Raw genomic sequence first — 13,747 nt, 5'->3', positions numbered from 1 at the left:
AGGGGGACGTAGTATCGTTCTCGATCACATCTTCATCTACGTCGCGGGATAAGGTGAAGGCTCTCTCCTTGTCTACAATGAGGCTTGCTACAGAACAGGCTTGTGTCCTACCTTTCAAGCTGCGAACTCACCCAATCCTGAGTTCGTACACCGAATCAGAAATGTACGTAAGGTTCTAAGCTCAGTGGTTCTCGATTTCATGCTGCTGCATGCCTTTCACGATTTTCGATTGACCTTTACTGAGAGATCTGATCATGCAACCCAGGGCGATAACAGTAGATCGTACTTGTATATACTCAAACTACCACGCTGCGGGCAGCCACATTCTGTATACTGCCTGGATACCCTTCTTCACGGCGTGGATCATTCCAGACCCAAATTCGTAGATGAAGAGAAAAAGCGCGACAAGCAAGGAAAAAGCCTGATCCCATTCTCCTATCCCTTGTGGTGCGCATGGAACAAAGTAGCATCGCCCAGCGGGCGGCGTGCCTGTAAAAATAGCTCTTTCATACTCTATTCCGTCAATCAAACGTGTGTATACCACGTACCTTCTGCTTGTGAGAGTAATTCCACTCCGACGTGTATGCTCCATCATCAGCGTCGCCATAGCAACACATATCAGTATGAAAACAACCAATCCCAGCCCGAAACTGCGATAGATAACGAAACGAGGCCACAAAATTTCGCATACAGTGGAAACCACACAGCCACCCAACATGATAGCATAAGGAACAACCACTCTATCAATGCCAGAATCAAACACATACATACCATGCCTAGCAGTACCCAATGCGCTAAAGCATATCATACAAAAGGGAAGTACTGCTCCAAAACCCAAACACAGGCGTCGTAGTGCGCTAGGATGCTTTCCGAGGCTACTATCATGCCTTACAATCCAGAAATAGACCAACAACTGCCCGAATGCTTGGAATATTCCCACATTCAGTACCGCGACTGAAGCGACGATATTCTCCAATCGTACCTGTTCTACTACTGAAAGATCGTCATTGTCTCCTAGGACGCGATTGAATTGGCTCATGAGATCGATCGCAGCCCAGTTCGTGTAAATTGCATACCCGATGAAGTGGAGGTTGTGTGTGTAATCGCCTTGGACAACGGGTATCCACGATGCTACCATTGTGATGACCCACGCAGCCCAAGCACCAGGGCCATAAAAACCGCTGATCTGTGAGAAATCGGGTAGCGCTTGCTCGGGTGGCACCAGCTTCATTTTATCGAAGATGACTGGCATGGTGAAACAGGGTTTGGTTCGAGGACGAGAGAAAAAGATCAGCCCTTGCAGGGCTTAAGTAGAATGCGGTATTGTTTGGATTGCTTATGATGGAATTGGGTTACAACCGATAATGAGAGGTGTGCAGCTCATCAGTTATAAGGCGCCCAATGCATGGAGATTAATGGTATCACAACTGATACTCTGTCTGATGTGGCTTCGTTGTATATGTTGTGTAGTAGGAGGCTTTGCCAAACGTATTTCGGTGAATTTCGATGTGTCGAAAGCAGGGTCGACCAATAAATTGTTCCAGACGGTTGATTCGTTGATTATAGTTCCCAACAGGCGCTGTTTAAATTGTCGCTTCGTCGGACGAGATGAGTTGGAAGAAGCGTCGTAAGATTGGTCGAATATGGATGCGCAACGCAAGGTAATTTCAAAGCCACTGAAGGCGAAACGACTCGAGTCGGAAGGTTAAACAACTGACAGGTGTGCGAAAAGCTGATCGTCTAATGTTCAGCTCGATGGTGACATTGACGTGGGTGGCTGAGCACAAGCCACACCTGCCAGACGTGGAGGCTGTGCAACCTTGGAAATTCTGCAGGTGACAACCCGCGACGACTAAAGCGACAGCTATGATGGTAATTCTCGGACATGAAGCGTAGGCTTATTTGTTCGTCGCTGGCAGCTAGTATTAAAAGGTTTCATTCATCATCTACAACCACTCCAAGGAAGGACAAACCGCAAAACAGCGTATACCTAACTTCAAGCCCTATTGCCATCCGGTGAACCGTCATCACTTTCATTCCCATCCTGTTTCGCCCTACCCCCTCTCCTCTTCATCCTAAACCACCCACCAACGCCTCCCTCCCCCCTCCTCTCCGCCCCCAGCTCACCATCCCTCTCTTCCATTCCCACAACAACCAATTGCTCCCCCTTCCTCTTGACAATCCAGTCAACCCGCATATCCCTCTTCTGCGGCCCTTCCTGCGGCAATCCTCTGAAAAGACCGTCCTGGGGTGGAGAATGGTAGCCTAGGATGAACAAGACGAGGGGTTCGCAGAGGTCTGTGATGAGGCGGATGCGCAAGAGGACTGAAAAGTAGATAAAGATGAAGATATTGATGAGGAGAGTTAGAGCGAGGACTACCAACAGAGCCTGGGTAGTGGTGTTAGCATAGGTGTTCAAAATTATGGGTGGAGGGGAACGTACCTTCTGATAGTCCTTTTCACCACCGGACATGTACTGTGCTACTCTTACAGAAGCATTGAAGTTTTGCATTTGCGGCTGATCGAACTTTCCATCTGTAGTGAAAGGGAAATCTTGCGTCAGATCCAAAACCGTACACGTCGTCATACTAAGTAGCGCCTCCGCGGGACTCGGCAGCGTCTTGTTCAGTTTGGGTTCGGTAAGCTGTAGTTGCGTGAATATACGTGCTGTTGACGCATCACCGTCAAAGACGCCATTGTTCAGACTCAGAGAGTTGAGGAGGTTGAAGCCTAGTTCGCGCCAGCCGACTAGAGCAGCTTTATCGCCGTTGGAACGGAGAGGCTGGATAGAGGCGTTTTCGCTGATGTTTCCGTTTGGGCCGTCACAGACAGCTTCGAGGCTTTGACCGCCGGAGGAGGCGTTGTAGCGTGTAGTGCAGGAAGTCGTGATGCCGGCTTTCATGGAGCAGAGAAAGTAGTCCTCGGTGGTATTGTCGGGGGCTTTGCCGAGAAGGTAAACCTCTGGTCTGTCACCCTCTTCGTATGGAACTTGGGTGTGGTTCGCGATTGTGTTTCCTGCCTTGGGATATTTGAGAAATATTGGTCTTGCCCGAGAATGATCTTCCGTCTCGTCTTTCCAACCAAAAATGTCATCAAGCACCGTTTTGTTGTTTGTGTTAGTTCCCTCTGGAAATCCCAAGATAGGCCACCAGTTCACCGACTTGGAGCCTTCTTCCATAGGGATCGCATTGGGCCAGTTCTTGTATATAATTGGAGCCAGCTCTTCCTCTTTCGCATTGACACATAAGGCATTGATCGCAAAGCTTGCGACTGATGCGTGAACGGAGTATGAGCCGCCATCGTGGAGATCCTAGGATTGTCAGCAGGGTGATGATCTGGAACGCAGGATTTACCTACTTCCGGTTGTAACAAATCATTCTGGGTGTTGCGAGCTGCAGCTGGGATGCCTCGATGAGGCACAGCTATAGTGATATTGTTGACTGCAACTGATTAGCAACGTCAAGGTGAGAGGAGGAATGGCTATGTACTTATTCTCCCCGCCTTCTCGGATTCAGTAGCGACGTCATGATGGTCCAGCCATGCAGTAGTAACAGTAACGTTATTATCTAGCGACGCGCTAATCCGCTTGCGTTGCAGAAGGTCCTCAGACATCCAGGGAGGGTTCGAGGCCGCCGCTGAGTCGTCCCAGGCTGACATGTATTTGACAAAGTTTCGACCACAGAGCGATGACCATTTCATGGCAAGACACGTGCTACCGCCCCATTGATCATCGCCCACGTCAGGCCAGGCGGTCAGGCAAGTCTTATCGGCCTTTAAGGTACTGGAGAAGTCACCATCTACCTGACCAACCATCATCTGCTTTTCCCATGGTGGAAGGCGTAGTTGTGGTTGCACTGTGGGTATATTAGCGGCTTATACTGATAACTCCCAGGTGGCCGACATACCAAGTGCACCAGCTGCCGTGGTATATAGTAAGGAAAGCACGGCAGTGATCAGAGAGAGTACTCCCAGGAAGCTGAAGCCAGCAATCCTAACGCTATGCCATTCACTAAATAGTCTCCCTGGCTGGCTTTGAATACGGTTAGCCAACATGAGCGCGACACCCGAGCCGTTGTCGACTTACAGAATCCAAGACCGCATCTCCACGCTGGCCAAATTAAGGCCCTTTTGCTGAATAGCTCTTCTCGACAGGACCTGCCCTATGAACGCCAAGAAGACCATTACAAACGACAACTCGACGGTCTTGGCGATGAAGGCCGTCAATAGCGCCGCCGAGGAAGGGCTAAAGCGCCCGCGCGCCGATACGACATGACCGTATTTAGGTTGGACTAAGGCGACGATGAAAAACAGGGCTGAACATAGAGTTGAATACAACGACGTCATCAAAAGACTGACTGAATATCCATTTCGTCGTGGCTCGAGTAGGCCCTGCGTGTATAAAAGTGGTAACATGCTCCTCGAACTATCTAACCAAATTAAGCATCTCAACCAAGTACGGTTGGGTGTTGGACTTACTTTTGGATTCAGCAGTAAAGCTTGTCATGCTCCGTCCATCTTGAGACGGTCTTAGAAAGGGGTTCTCGGGCTGTTCATTTCGCGGGCTTGGTTGTGGACTCGTCATGGTGTTGAGTTGATGGTCTTGGGAGCGACCATCAGGTAGACCCGCTATAAAACAAATTAAAGGAAATCGAAGATAAGCGAAGGATGCTACGCCTTAGAAGATGCAGCGCAGGTCGTAAGGGCTGTGCGGTGAGATCAGGCAAGCTGTGATTATTTTAGTGGTTTCAAAGCGGCCGAGCGGCGGTGCTATGAGCCCCACGTCAGCGCCGTTGATCTCATTCTAGCAGATCACACAATCGGACATTCCGGAAAATGAAGAATATAATGTAAATCGCCTAAATGCCATTATTTTTGATCTAACATATGCTTGAACTTTTCGATCTGTCTCAATGTCAGCATTTGTCGCGATTGCATATGTTACGAAATGACGTGAGCTTACCTTGGTACTAAGATACTTCTCTACTTCTTCGCTCTTGATTCCCTTCATGCCGCCTGTTTTCCAGGCGAGCGGAACCATAGCTACGCGCTCTCTTACTACGACTTCTCTATTCGGGCCCTCGACCGCATGGACTTTATCTGGGTTGTTGGTCAAAAGTCTTATGCCTTTGTCTCCATCTAAGCCCAAGTCCATCAGCATAGCCGTAGCTAGACCGTAGCTGCGCGCGTCTGCGGGATGCCTTAACATAATATTTGCTTCGTATGTATCGTTGCCTAGATCTTGCAGGTTGTATGCCTTGAGCTTCTCGCCTAGACCAATTCCGCGGCCCTCTTGGCGAAGGTAGATAATAGCGCCGCCGGAAGGTGAGAGAGTGGGATCGGCCATCAGCCGCGCGGCTTCGTCCAGTTGCTCGCCGCAGTCGCAGCGCGCAGACCATACAGTCTCACCAGTATAGCATTCGGAGTGTATACGGACGAGAGGTAATTCTAGTGAGGAGGTTGGCAGGACGTCTCCATTCTCTGAGGATGATGCGGACGCTGGCGACAACAGCCCATTGCTCTTGTTGGCATGATCCGAGTCAGACTCTGGCTTGCGCTTTGTAGGGACGCCTTCCGCCCTCTTGAGCTGCTCAACTCGCGAGCTGATTCGCCCTGGGTACAAGCGTCCTACATATGCGCCTCTTGTCATACGGTCCAATTCCGTCTCGCCAGGCCGCTCTGCATCTAGTGATCTAGAGCGTATTTGGTTTCCAAAAACAATTGCAAGATGCTCCTTGGTGTCAACGCTGTTCCTGTACACGTGCAACCACATCTCGTGCCCGGTAGTTGTGGGTATCCGCGCGCGTACTTCGCACTCCACTTTGGGCAGCTGCGGCAGTAGATCCGGTCGCGGCGTGTCGGTGCGCACTGAGGTATCGACTGGTATGGAGCGGGGCGGTCGGGGTTGCGAGGGTGTCGCGCCCCCCGGTGTCGCTGGGGGCGTAAAGGCAGGCGATATTATTGAGGGCGGCGGGTTGTGGTGGGCATCATCGTCGTTCGCGACACGCTCCGGTGTCTCTGGCTTTAGCTGTGACGTCTGGAAGTCGAATCCCTCTCGCCCGGCGCTCGAAAGGTGTGGAGAGAAATGTGGTGGGAAAGCTGTCATGATGGAGTGGTAGATTGTACGGGGCAGCAAGCGAAAACGGAGGGTAGAAATTCTAGTAAGGCAGTCGCATACCAAGTGAGATTGAAGGCGTGCAGGCGGGAGTGATGTTACTCTAGAGTCTACTGTGGGGTCGAGTCACTCATGACATATCCGAAGCCGCTGCTGCTCGGATGTCGTTAATTCGGACCCGCCGACATGTAGCCGCGGTTGCGCAAAATCACTAAGCACCAGGGCAGCGCCTCTGTCAGCGATTAGGAATCGGAAAGAAAATCTCCGACATGGCTTCTGTGAAATTGCATCCATTGTGGCCGGACTCTTCAGCCGCCATGCACGACTCCCGCACAAAGACGCACCGAATTATGGTCGGTCTTCGGACAAGTCCCTGCATTATCTTGGACTCGGTCGTAGATTTACACCATGAACATGGCGTCATCCAACGCCTCCATGACACCAACTACATATTACGAGCACGTGCCGCACTACCACTATTCTCCAACATGTCATATCAATCAATCAATCCACTCGACGCTCTCTGCCCCAGACCTCATCCGCATTCTTCTTGCCCTTGGTCTCAGGCACATACCAGGTAATGAAGGCAAAGAAGAAGGCCGATAGTGCAGCAAAGATGAAGTAGACATGACCGTGCAACTTGGCGCTCGCCAACGGAAAGAACTGTGCGACAATGAATGTAGCAATCCAGTTGGCTCCGAGCGCAATACTCTGTGTTGCGTCAACAGCATCCGGGCCTACCAGCTCGCTCGCCAGGATGAAGGGCACTGGGCCAAGACCAACAGCGAAGCCAGATACAAATAGCAGGACAGCGATGGCGGAGAGGACAGAGATCGACTTGATGATGCCGATGGCGAGCAGGAGTGAGCTCGTGCCCATGATGGCAAGGGAGCTAAGCAGGCAGACCTTGCGGCCCAGCTTGTCTGCGAGGGGCGCACAGCTGGCTGTAACGATGATGTTGAGCGCTGAGACGGCAAGATTGAGCAGTGCGGAATTGGACTCGAGCAGACCTGCCAGAAGCGAAACACCGTACATGACAATGCTGTTAATGCCGCTGAACTGCTGGGCCAGCATAACCATGACGACAGCGATGGCAGCCTTTTGGTAGTCAGGATGGCGGAAGACTTGCGCAATGCTGAGCGTCTGCTCTTTGCCTGACTCTTTTGGCCTCGCATCAGCTGACCCATCTTCGTTGCTCAACAGGGTCTGTTCCTCCTCTGGGTAGTTGTTAGCATATGATGTAAACCCAGCAATTGACTTGATCAACTTACCACTGACATTGCCTGAGCCCGAGACACCCCAGTCGTTCATTTCATCTTCAATGTCTGCATGTTCTCCTCTGATCTTGCGCAGCGTCTTCTTCGCGAGCGAGACATTACCCTGCTCTGCAATATACTTTGGGCTCTCGACCGACAACAGCAGTCCCACGCCTTGTACAGCCCCGATGACACCTCCAATGGCCAAGATGAGCCTCCAGTAGGAGTCGTGGCTCAAGAAGTATCCCAACAACTGCGTGATCAGGATGCCCACGTTGCACCCAATCTGTGTGAAAGCACCAAAGAAGCCCTTCTCGCCCGGCGGCGAGATCTCAGAGATGTACAGTGGCACAATGACAACAGACGCGCCTGCACCCACTCCTGACAGCAGTCTTCCAAATGCCATGACACCAATGTTTGGGCTTAGCGCCTCGAAGATGGGGCCCACAGCGAAGAAGACGGTGGATATCTGCATGGCCCTGAGGCGCCCGTATTTGCCTGCCAGCGGCCCTGCCGAGAGCGCTCCCATCAGACCTCCCAATGTGTACAGCGACCCCACAACACCCCATTCGGTTGGGCTCATTTCGATGCATTGCGGGAGGCTGGGGCCAGCAACGGTAGACTTTATCGACTTTCGTTTACAGCGGATGACATCTTCGGGTGCGTTCAGCTCAGACTGGGCGTGTTAGCTATGCGCCGGTAATAGATGACGCTGGGTCCCACCAAGTGAAAGCCGAAGAGAAGCGGGCCGAGAGTCGCAACGGACAGGATGTAGACGAAGTAGCCCGTCAGGCTGCTGAACCACGAACGCGGGTCCATGGTGGGATTCTACGGTGGTAGAGGTGGGAGGTAGTTTGGAGTGTCGCTGGAGCTTGGAGGACGTGTCAGCCGCCTCGTAGAACGTGACATCGGAATGACGATGATGCACCGCACCTACCTATGTGGGCAGCTCAGACAAGAGCGATAAGCTGTTCCGTCTAGGCCCTGAACACGAGGCTTTGTCGCAGAGCTTTGGGTTTCACGGTCGTCACATTGCTAGTGCAAGCTTGGACAAGGGACAGGCGGAATCAAGTGGTTGGCTCCAAGGCTGAGGCTCTGCGGGGAGCCATGCTGGGTCGTCGCTCTATGATACATGCTTGGACCTCTCGTCTTCCACCCGTGAACCTCTAGACTCCGAGCCAGATTCTGTACACATCATTCTGCGCGTCTTTCGGCATCGAAGCTTGCCATTGCGGATCGCGTCCCACACCTGCAAGGGCTCACCGGAGAAATTCCGCTGGCGCGTCGTGGTCGTGGCCATCTGCCGCGTCCGGCGTGGAGACATCAGCTACGCGAGAGGCTGAGGCAGAACATGGCGAAAGCATGAGCCAGCTCGACAACTCCTCCCCGCCGGCCTCGTCGGCTTCTGCTGCGGCATCCACCCAGGCCCCATCGCGCAAGAACAGCCTGGCGACAGCTTCCGACGGTACGCCTCTGCTTTCTTTCCGTGTCCATCAGTCATCGTTTCCTCTATGCTGGCCTTTCTTTTTCCCCCAGCCTCCACTCAAGCCATCGTCGCTTCACTTCCCTGATCTGGCGCCCCTTGGCCAAACGTCGTAGCCTGCGTGATTGTTGTTCCTGCTGTCAGCAATTGCCGCTCGTGTCCGCATCACCCCTTGTTGACGTTGCTGGACCCTTTGCACTTCCGACTGTTCCATCACTTTAGCGTATAGAAGCGAATACTAAACCTGTTCCTGAAGACTCGGCAGATCCCGTTCATGCCATGTTTACTGGATACAACAACAAGAAGCGAGTCACGGAGCGCTACAAGATTGTAGGCTTCATCAGCAGCGGTACCTATGGGCGAGTCTACAAAGCCGAAGGCAAGAATGGCCGCACTGGCGAGTTTGCCATCAAGAAGTAAGTCGGAACAAGTATTGCCACAATGCATGCTAACATGCCCAGATTCAAGCCGGACAAAGAAGGCGAACTTCAATACTCAGGCATCTCGCAATCCGCTATACGAGAGATGGCACTATGCACTGAGCTCGCACATCCCAATGTCGTGCACACTGTAGAGATCATCTTGGAGGACAAGTGTATCTACATAGTCTTTGAGTATGCCGAGCACGACTTGCTACAGATCATCCACCACCATAACCAGCCCCAGCGACAGGCCATACCTGCGCCAACCATCAAGTCTATTCTCTACCAGCTCTTGCAGGGGTTGGTCTATCTGCACCGCAACTGGGTCATGCACCGGGATCTCAAGCCAGCCAACATCATGGTCACTAGTGCTGGCAAAGTCAAGATAGGCGACTTGGGTCTTGCCCGCCTGTTTTACAAGCCGCTGCAATCTCTCTTCTCAGGCGATAAGGTCGTCGTGACGATATGGTATCGCGCACCTGAGCTTCTTCTTGGTAGTCGTCACTACACTCCTGCAGTTGATCTCTGGGCTGTGGGATGTATCTTCGCCGAACTGTTATCATTACGACCTATCTTCAAGGGAGAGGAAGCAAAGATGGACAGCAAGAAAACTGTCCCATTCCAGCGCAATCAGATGCAGAAGATAGTCGAGATCATGGGCATGCCCAGCAAAGACCGATGGCCTCTACTGACGGCTATGCCCGAATATCCTCAGCTGTCGTCTCTCGCCTCAGGCAACGCTGCACGATTTTCCCGACCCCAGGGTGGCGATGGTCTGGAACGATGGTATCACCAGACGCTCAACAATAACCAGTACCCAATAGGCTCCGGGCCAGATACACCTGGACCCGAAGGACTCTCTTTGCTCAAACAGCTCCTCGAGTACGACCCCCAGAAACGACTCACAGCGGAGAAAGCGTTGTTACATCCTTACTTTACCATTCATGGCAAGCCGGCCGACAGCTGTTTCGAGGATTCAAAAATCAAGTATCCCGTCAGAAGGGTCAGCCAGGAGGACAACGATATTCGCACGGGTAGCTTACCAGGTACCAAGAGGAGCGGACTTCCAGACGATTCGATCATTGGACGTCCTGCGAAACGTCTCAAGGAAGGATGAAGATGCTCGACGCGGTGATTTCGTGCTGCTCGATAATGTGTACGGACGATGCGATGCAGTTTCCGGTTTGTACGTACTGCCACAGTCGTTGCGGCAAATCTATCCCCGGTTCTCGGCATGGTGCTACATGGCTGGACCCATGAGTAGTGGCATTGGCAGTGGAAACGGCTTTGTGCGAGTCCTCATCTTACACAAGCGTCCTGGAACCCTATTGACCTTAGTCCTGACGTAGCACGGACACGACGGCAATCTGGCAACATGCTGGCTCTAATCGACCGAATGAGGGGAGGCCGTTTCCGAGGACAACGCAGGGGCAGTGTGTTCGAGTGGGAGGTGCAAATCATTCTGTTGCGTCTGTCTAGCTGGAACCATGCTTTGGAGCCCCTGGAAATGAAGTGTGAAGCAAGTAATCCTTCTTGTCTGCCTTCCAACCCCGCCCTTTTTAGCGTGCTGGCAGTAGAACAGTGGAATAAGAGAAGTGTGTGGCGCCTTTGCACCTGGATCGCGCTACAGCGGTAGCGATAGAACCCACGATTTTAGGTCAGCCTCAATTGGCGTGATATATACAATGAGGGGAAGACAGCCTGTCAAAGGCAGCCACTAAGTACAAGTACGACGTTTCCCGACCCTAAATTGCCCCCAGCACCACCTGGATCGAGCTGAATGCCTAAGATGATGGAATGGTCACGTCCAAGTCATGGTGGTCGAGCAAGGGATGTTCTCTTAGGCATTGATACTACAAGCTTGTCTCCCCAGTCCTTTCTCTACCAATTGAATTGTGCCATCCAGAGAGCATGCGGACTTGCGCTGTGCATAGGCACTTGGCCTTACTGTAGGCACTCTTCACGAACGCCACTTTGCGTGCTTGTGCTTCCTTCAACCTTCACATGTCTATTTTGTGCGTTGCTCTAACGGCATATGGCATTACAGCTAGCGTAGCGGGCTCCACGAGGTGACGACAGAAAGATAGTGGTGTGTGAGCAGTGCGCACGCATCAGGTTCGTGGCCAGTCTTCGGTGATACCTTCAAGTAAGTTCGTAGATGGGTAATGGCAAGAACAGTGAAGAAATTGATGGAGCAGCAGATCTGTGTCGCCACTGGGTGCCTACGAAACGTAATGGGCCTGTCCTACCTGCCTTACCTGCAGTCTACCCCGGCTGACATTACACAAACGGTCGCTAGAGTAGGTCTGCCGCCTCTGTTCATCATTCACTTTGATGGTATTCGGTGCGGGCTGCTCTTGCTCCATTGAGTTACCTGGTAATTGGCCCGCCCTCCGTAACCGTTTGTTTGCGGGGCTCGTACGTGAAGGCAGGCGCGGACTGTCAACACCACGCCATCATCGGCCCAAGTCACGTCCTTGACCATATAAGCCCAGCCGACACCGTTCTACTCCTGCTTCATCACTCGTTGAAATACTTTCGCTCCTTAGATTGCCTCTCATTAATTTGCTCCAAACCTGTGCACAGCGTCACGAATTGACTGCACCTGCTGTCCGAACAACTCATACCTATTGAATCTCGCCCTTGGCCCTACACCCTACAAACCGATATCCAATATCTCAGCCGAAACTTAGCCATGAAGATTTTCGCTTCCCTCCTTGCTCTCATGGCAGCCACAGCTGTCGCCGCTCCCACCAATGAGATCAAGCGCCGTGATCTCGTTGCCGACGACGCTCCTCACCAGGACGATCCGAACTTCATTAGCGCCGTCATGCGGGCTCACTGGTACTGGCGCAGATTGCATTGTGCACAGGACCTTGTTTGGGATACCGAGCTTGCCAACGCCGCGCGTGCTGATATCTCAGAGTGCCCAAAGGACCCCGAACATGTAAGCAGCGGGCATGGCAATGACAGGGCATGGCTAATATTCGTAGAAACGCTCCGGCAGCAATCTCTCGTCCGTGAACCCGCCCCCTGAAGGTTACGATGCTTGGGTTGAGTTCGCTCGCACTGCTACCCACGGCTGGCACGAGGAGGAGACCAAGTACCCCTACGACAACCCACACTTTGATCCTGCATGGGGCCACTTCAGTCAGATGGTCTGGCGTAACAGCACGCGTCTCGGATGCGCCCTTGGTCACTGCCCCAGCGACGTCAACTGGCCGGGACGCTTCTACTGCTGTGAGTTTAAACCACAGGATTGTATGTGTAACAATGCTGACAACCACAGACTACTCGTTCTTTGGCAATAATATTGCGGCTGGGCAGTTTGAGGCTCAAGTTTGGGCGCCTGTGTGCAAAGACCCTGACGTTGCCGAGGTCACAAAGCGTGAAGACGTCAATTTCAACTGGGCTCGCGTTTGAGATGCCTACGCTTGCTTGTCACACAACTCTGCGTACCGCCTGCGTAACGAGACTTACGACAGCCTAACCTTTCTCTCATCACGATGTTTGGCGCTATACCCTATTCACGGATCTTTGTTCACACATACCTTGTCTACTTGGAGATTTGTTGCCGCTTGTCTGGCATGACTTACTACATCACTGGTTCTGGCAACACTGGTGGTGGTGAGACGTGATGACTATTACTAGTGGTCGACTGTTACCAGCTATTGAAATACGTCAGATAATGAATCCGGCGTAGCTTGCTGGTCATTGTTAGACATGTCACGTCCTGGGAATAGACAAATTCTTCATGATTCTTGCTCTCAATATTCAAGCGTTATTCCATGAGTCATGACGAGAAGTGTCCTCGATCTAGGCCGAAGATTTTCCACAAATCCACCGCACGGAACGACGGACAGCAATCGTATTCATCGAATACAGCATAATAGAAAAAGGTTCCAGACAAAGCAATAGATTATGTACTGTGTAATTCCACGATTCAAAAAGAAGCTACAATGCCTTCAGATCCTCAGAAATATCCATGGAACACGGTCATCGGCACAGGAGTGTTTCTAGGTGAATAATTTGAGGACAGGAACGAGAGGAAAGAAAGAGATATAGGGAACGCTGAGGGCCTGTGCTATGAGGGCTGGAAGTAAATGGGGTATCAAAGATGCTATCTGCAGGACGCATCTCATGACCTCAAGAGATAGTAAATATACATCAAAAGGCGAGATAAGAATCTTTGCGAAACCATTCCACAAGCGTCGCATAACCCTGACAAGTAAAATGGACACCCTGGCAAAGAATAGGGCCGAGTGAAGTGGAGTGCTTGTGGACTTATTGAATCACTAAACATAGAAGAAGAAGCAAACACTGGAATGACTCTCTGGAGAACACATCGACACGCAGCTATACAAGCTAAGTGCTTGGTGTTGAGGACCAGTTCAGCCTCATGCACTGCACGGGTCCTCGCGATCGGATCATGCGGCCGGGCATTTCCGCGGATCGCGAAGCAACAATCGGTCCT

At 51.9% G+C, this 13,747-nt stretch overlaps 5 protein-coding genes across 5 annotated transcripts; 2 read left to right on the top strand and 3 right to left on the bottom strand.

Annotated features, from left to right (window-relative positions):
- Positions 1–888: 888 nt before the first annotated feature.
- GT037_001799 (uncharacterized protein) lies at positions 889–1,252 on the bottom strand (the record flags this gene model as incomplete). The annotated part of the gene is made up of 2 exons (XM_038926846.1): positions 889–924; positions 983–1,252. 2 exons carry the CDS (start codon positions 1,250–1,252, stop codon positions 889–891), a joined length of 306 nt encoding a protein of 101 aa, XP_038790138.1.
- Positions 1,253–1,996: 744 nt separating this feature from the next.
- Positions 1,997–6,103, bottom strand: GT037_001798 (uncharacterized protein; the record flags this gene model as incomplete). Its single annotated transcript, XM_038926845.1, has 8 exons — positions 1,997–2,389; positions 2,444–3,310; positions 3,358–3,440; positions 3,489–3,854; positions 3,906–4,030; positions 4,085–4,243; positions 4,883–4,902; positions 4,961–6,103. The coding sequence occupies 8 exons, from the start codon at positions 6,101–6,103 to the stop codon at positions 1,997–1,999; spliced, it is 3,156 nt and encodes a 1,051-aa protein (XP_038790137.1).
- Positions 6,104–6,616: 513 nt separating this feature from the next.
- GT037_001797 (vacuolar protein sorting-associated protein 73) lies at positions 6,617–8,187 on the bottom strand (the record flags this gene model as incomplete). Its single annotated transcript, XM_038926844.1, has 3 exons — positions 6,617–7,329; positions 7,384–8,044; positions 8,092–8,187. The coding sequence occupies 3 exons, from the start codon at positions 8,185–8,187 to the stop codon at positions 6,617–6,619; spliced, it is 1,470 nt and encodes a 489-aa protein (XP_038790136.1).
- Positions 8,188–8,730: 543 nt separating this feature from the next.
- Positions 8,731–10,390, top strand: GT037_001796 (cyclin-dependent protein kinase-like protein ssn3; the record flags this gene model as incomplete). The annotated part of the gene is made up of 3 exons (XM_038926843.1): positions 8,731–8,833; positions 9,081–9,267; positions 9,313–10,390. The coding sequence occupies 3 exons, from the start codon at positions 8,731–8,733 to the stop codon at positions 10,388–10,390; spliced, it is 1,368 nt and encodes a 455-aa protein (XP_038790135.1).
- A 1,117-nt stretch (positions 10,391–11,507) lies between these two features.
- Positions 11,508–12,696, top strand: GT037_001795 (pr-1-like protein; the record flags this gene model as incomplete). The annotated part of the gene is made up of 4 exons (XM_038926842.1): positions 11,508–11,573; positions 11,975–12,220; positions 12,267–12,513; positions 12,563–12,696. 4 exons carry the CDS (start codon positions 11,508–11,510, stop codon positions 12,694–12,696), a joined length of 693 nt encoding a protein of 230 aa, XP_038790134.1.
- Positions 12,697–13,747: the final 1,051 nt, after the last annotated feature.

The sequence above is a fragment of the Alternaria burnsii genome (assembly GCF_013036055.1).
Source record: "Alternaria burnsii strain CBS107.38 chromosome Unknown 750, whole genome shotgun sequence".
NCBI lineage: Eukaryota > Fungi > Ascomycota > Dothideomycetes > Pleosporales > Pleosporaceae > Alternaria > Alternaria burnsii.
Note: the sequence above shows the minus strand (reverse complement) of the source record. Positions and strands in the feature narration are given on the sequence as shown.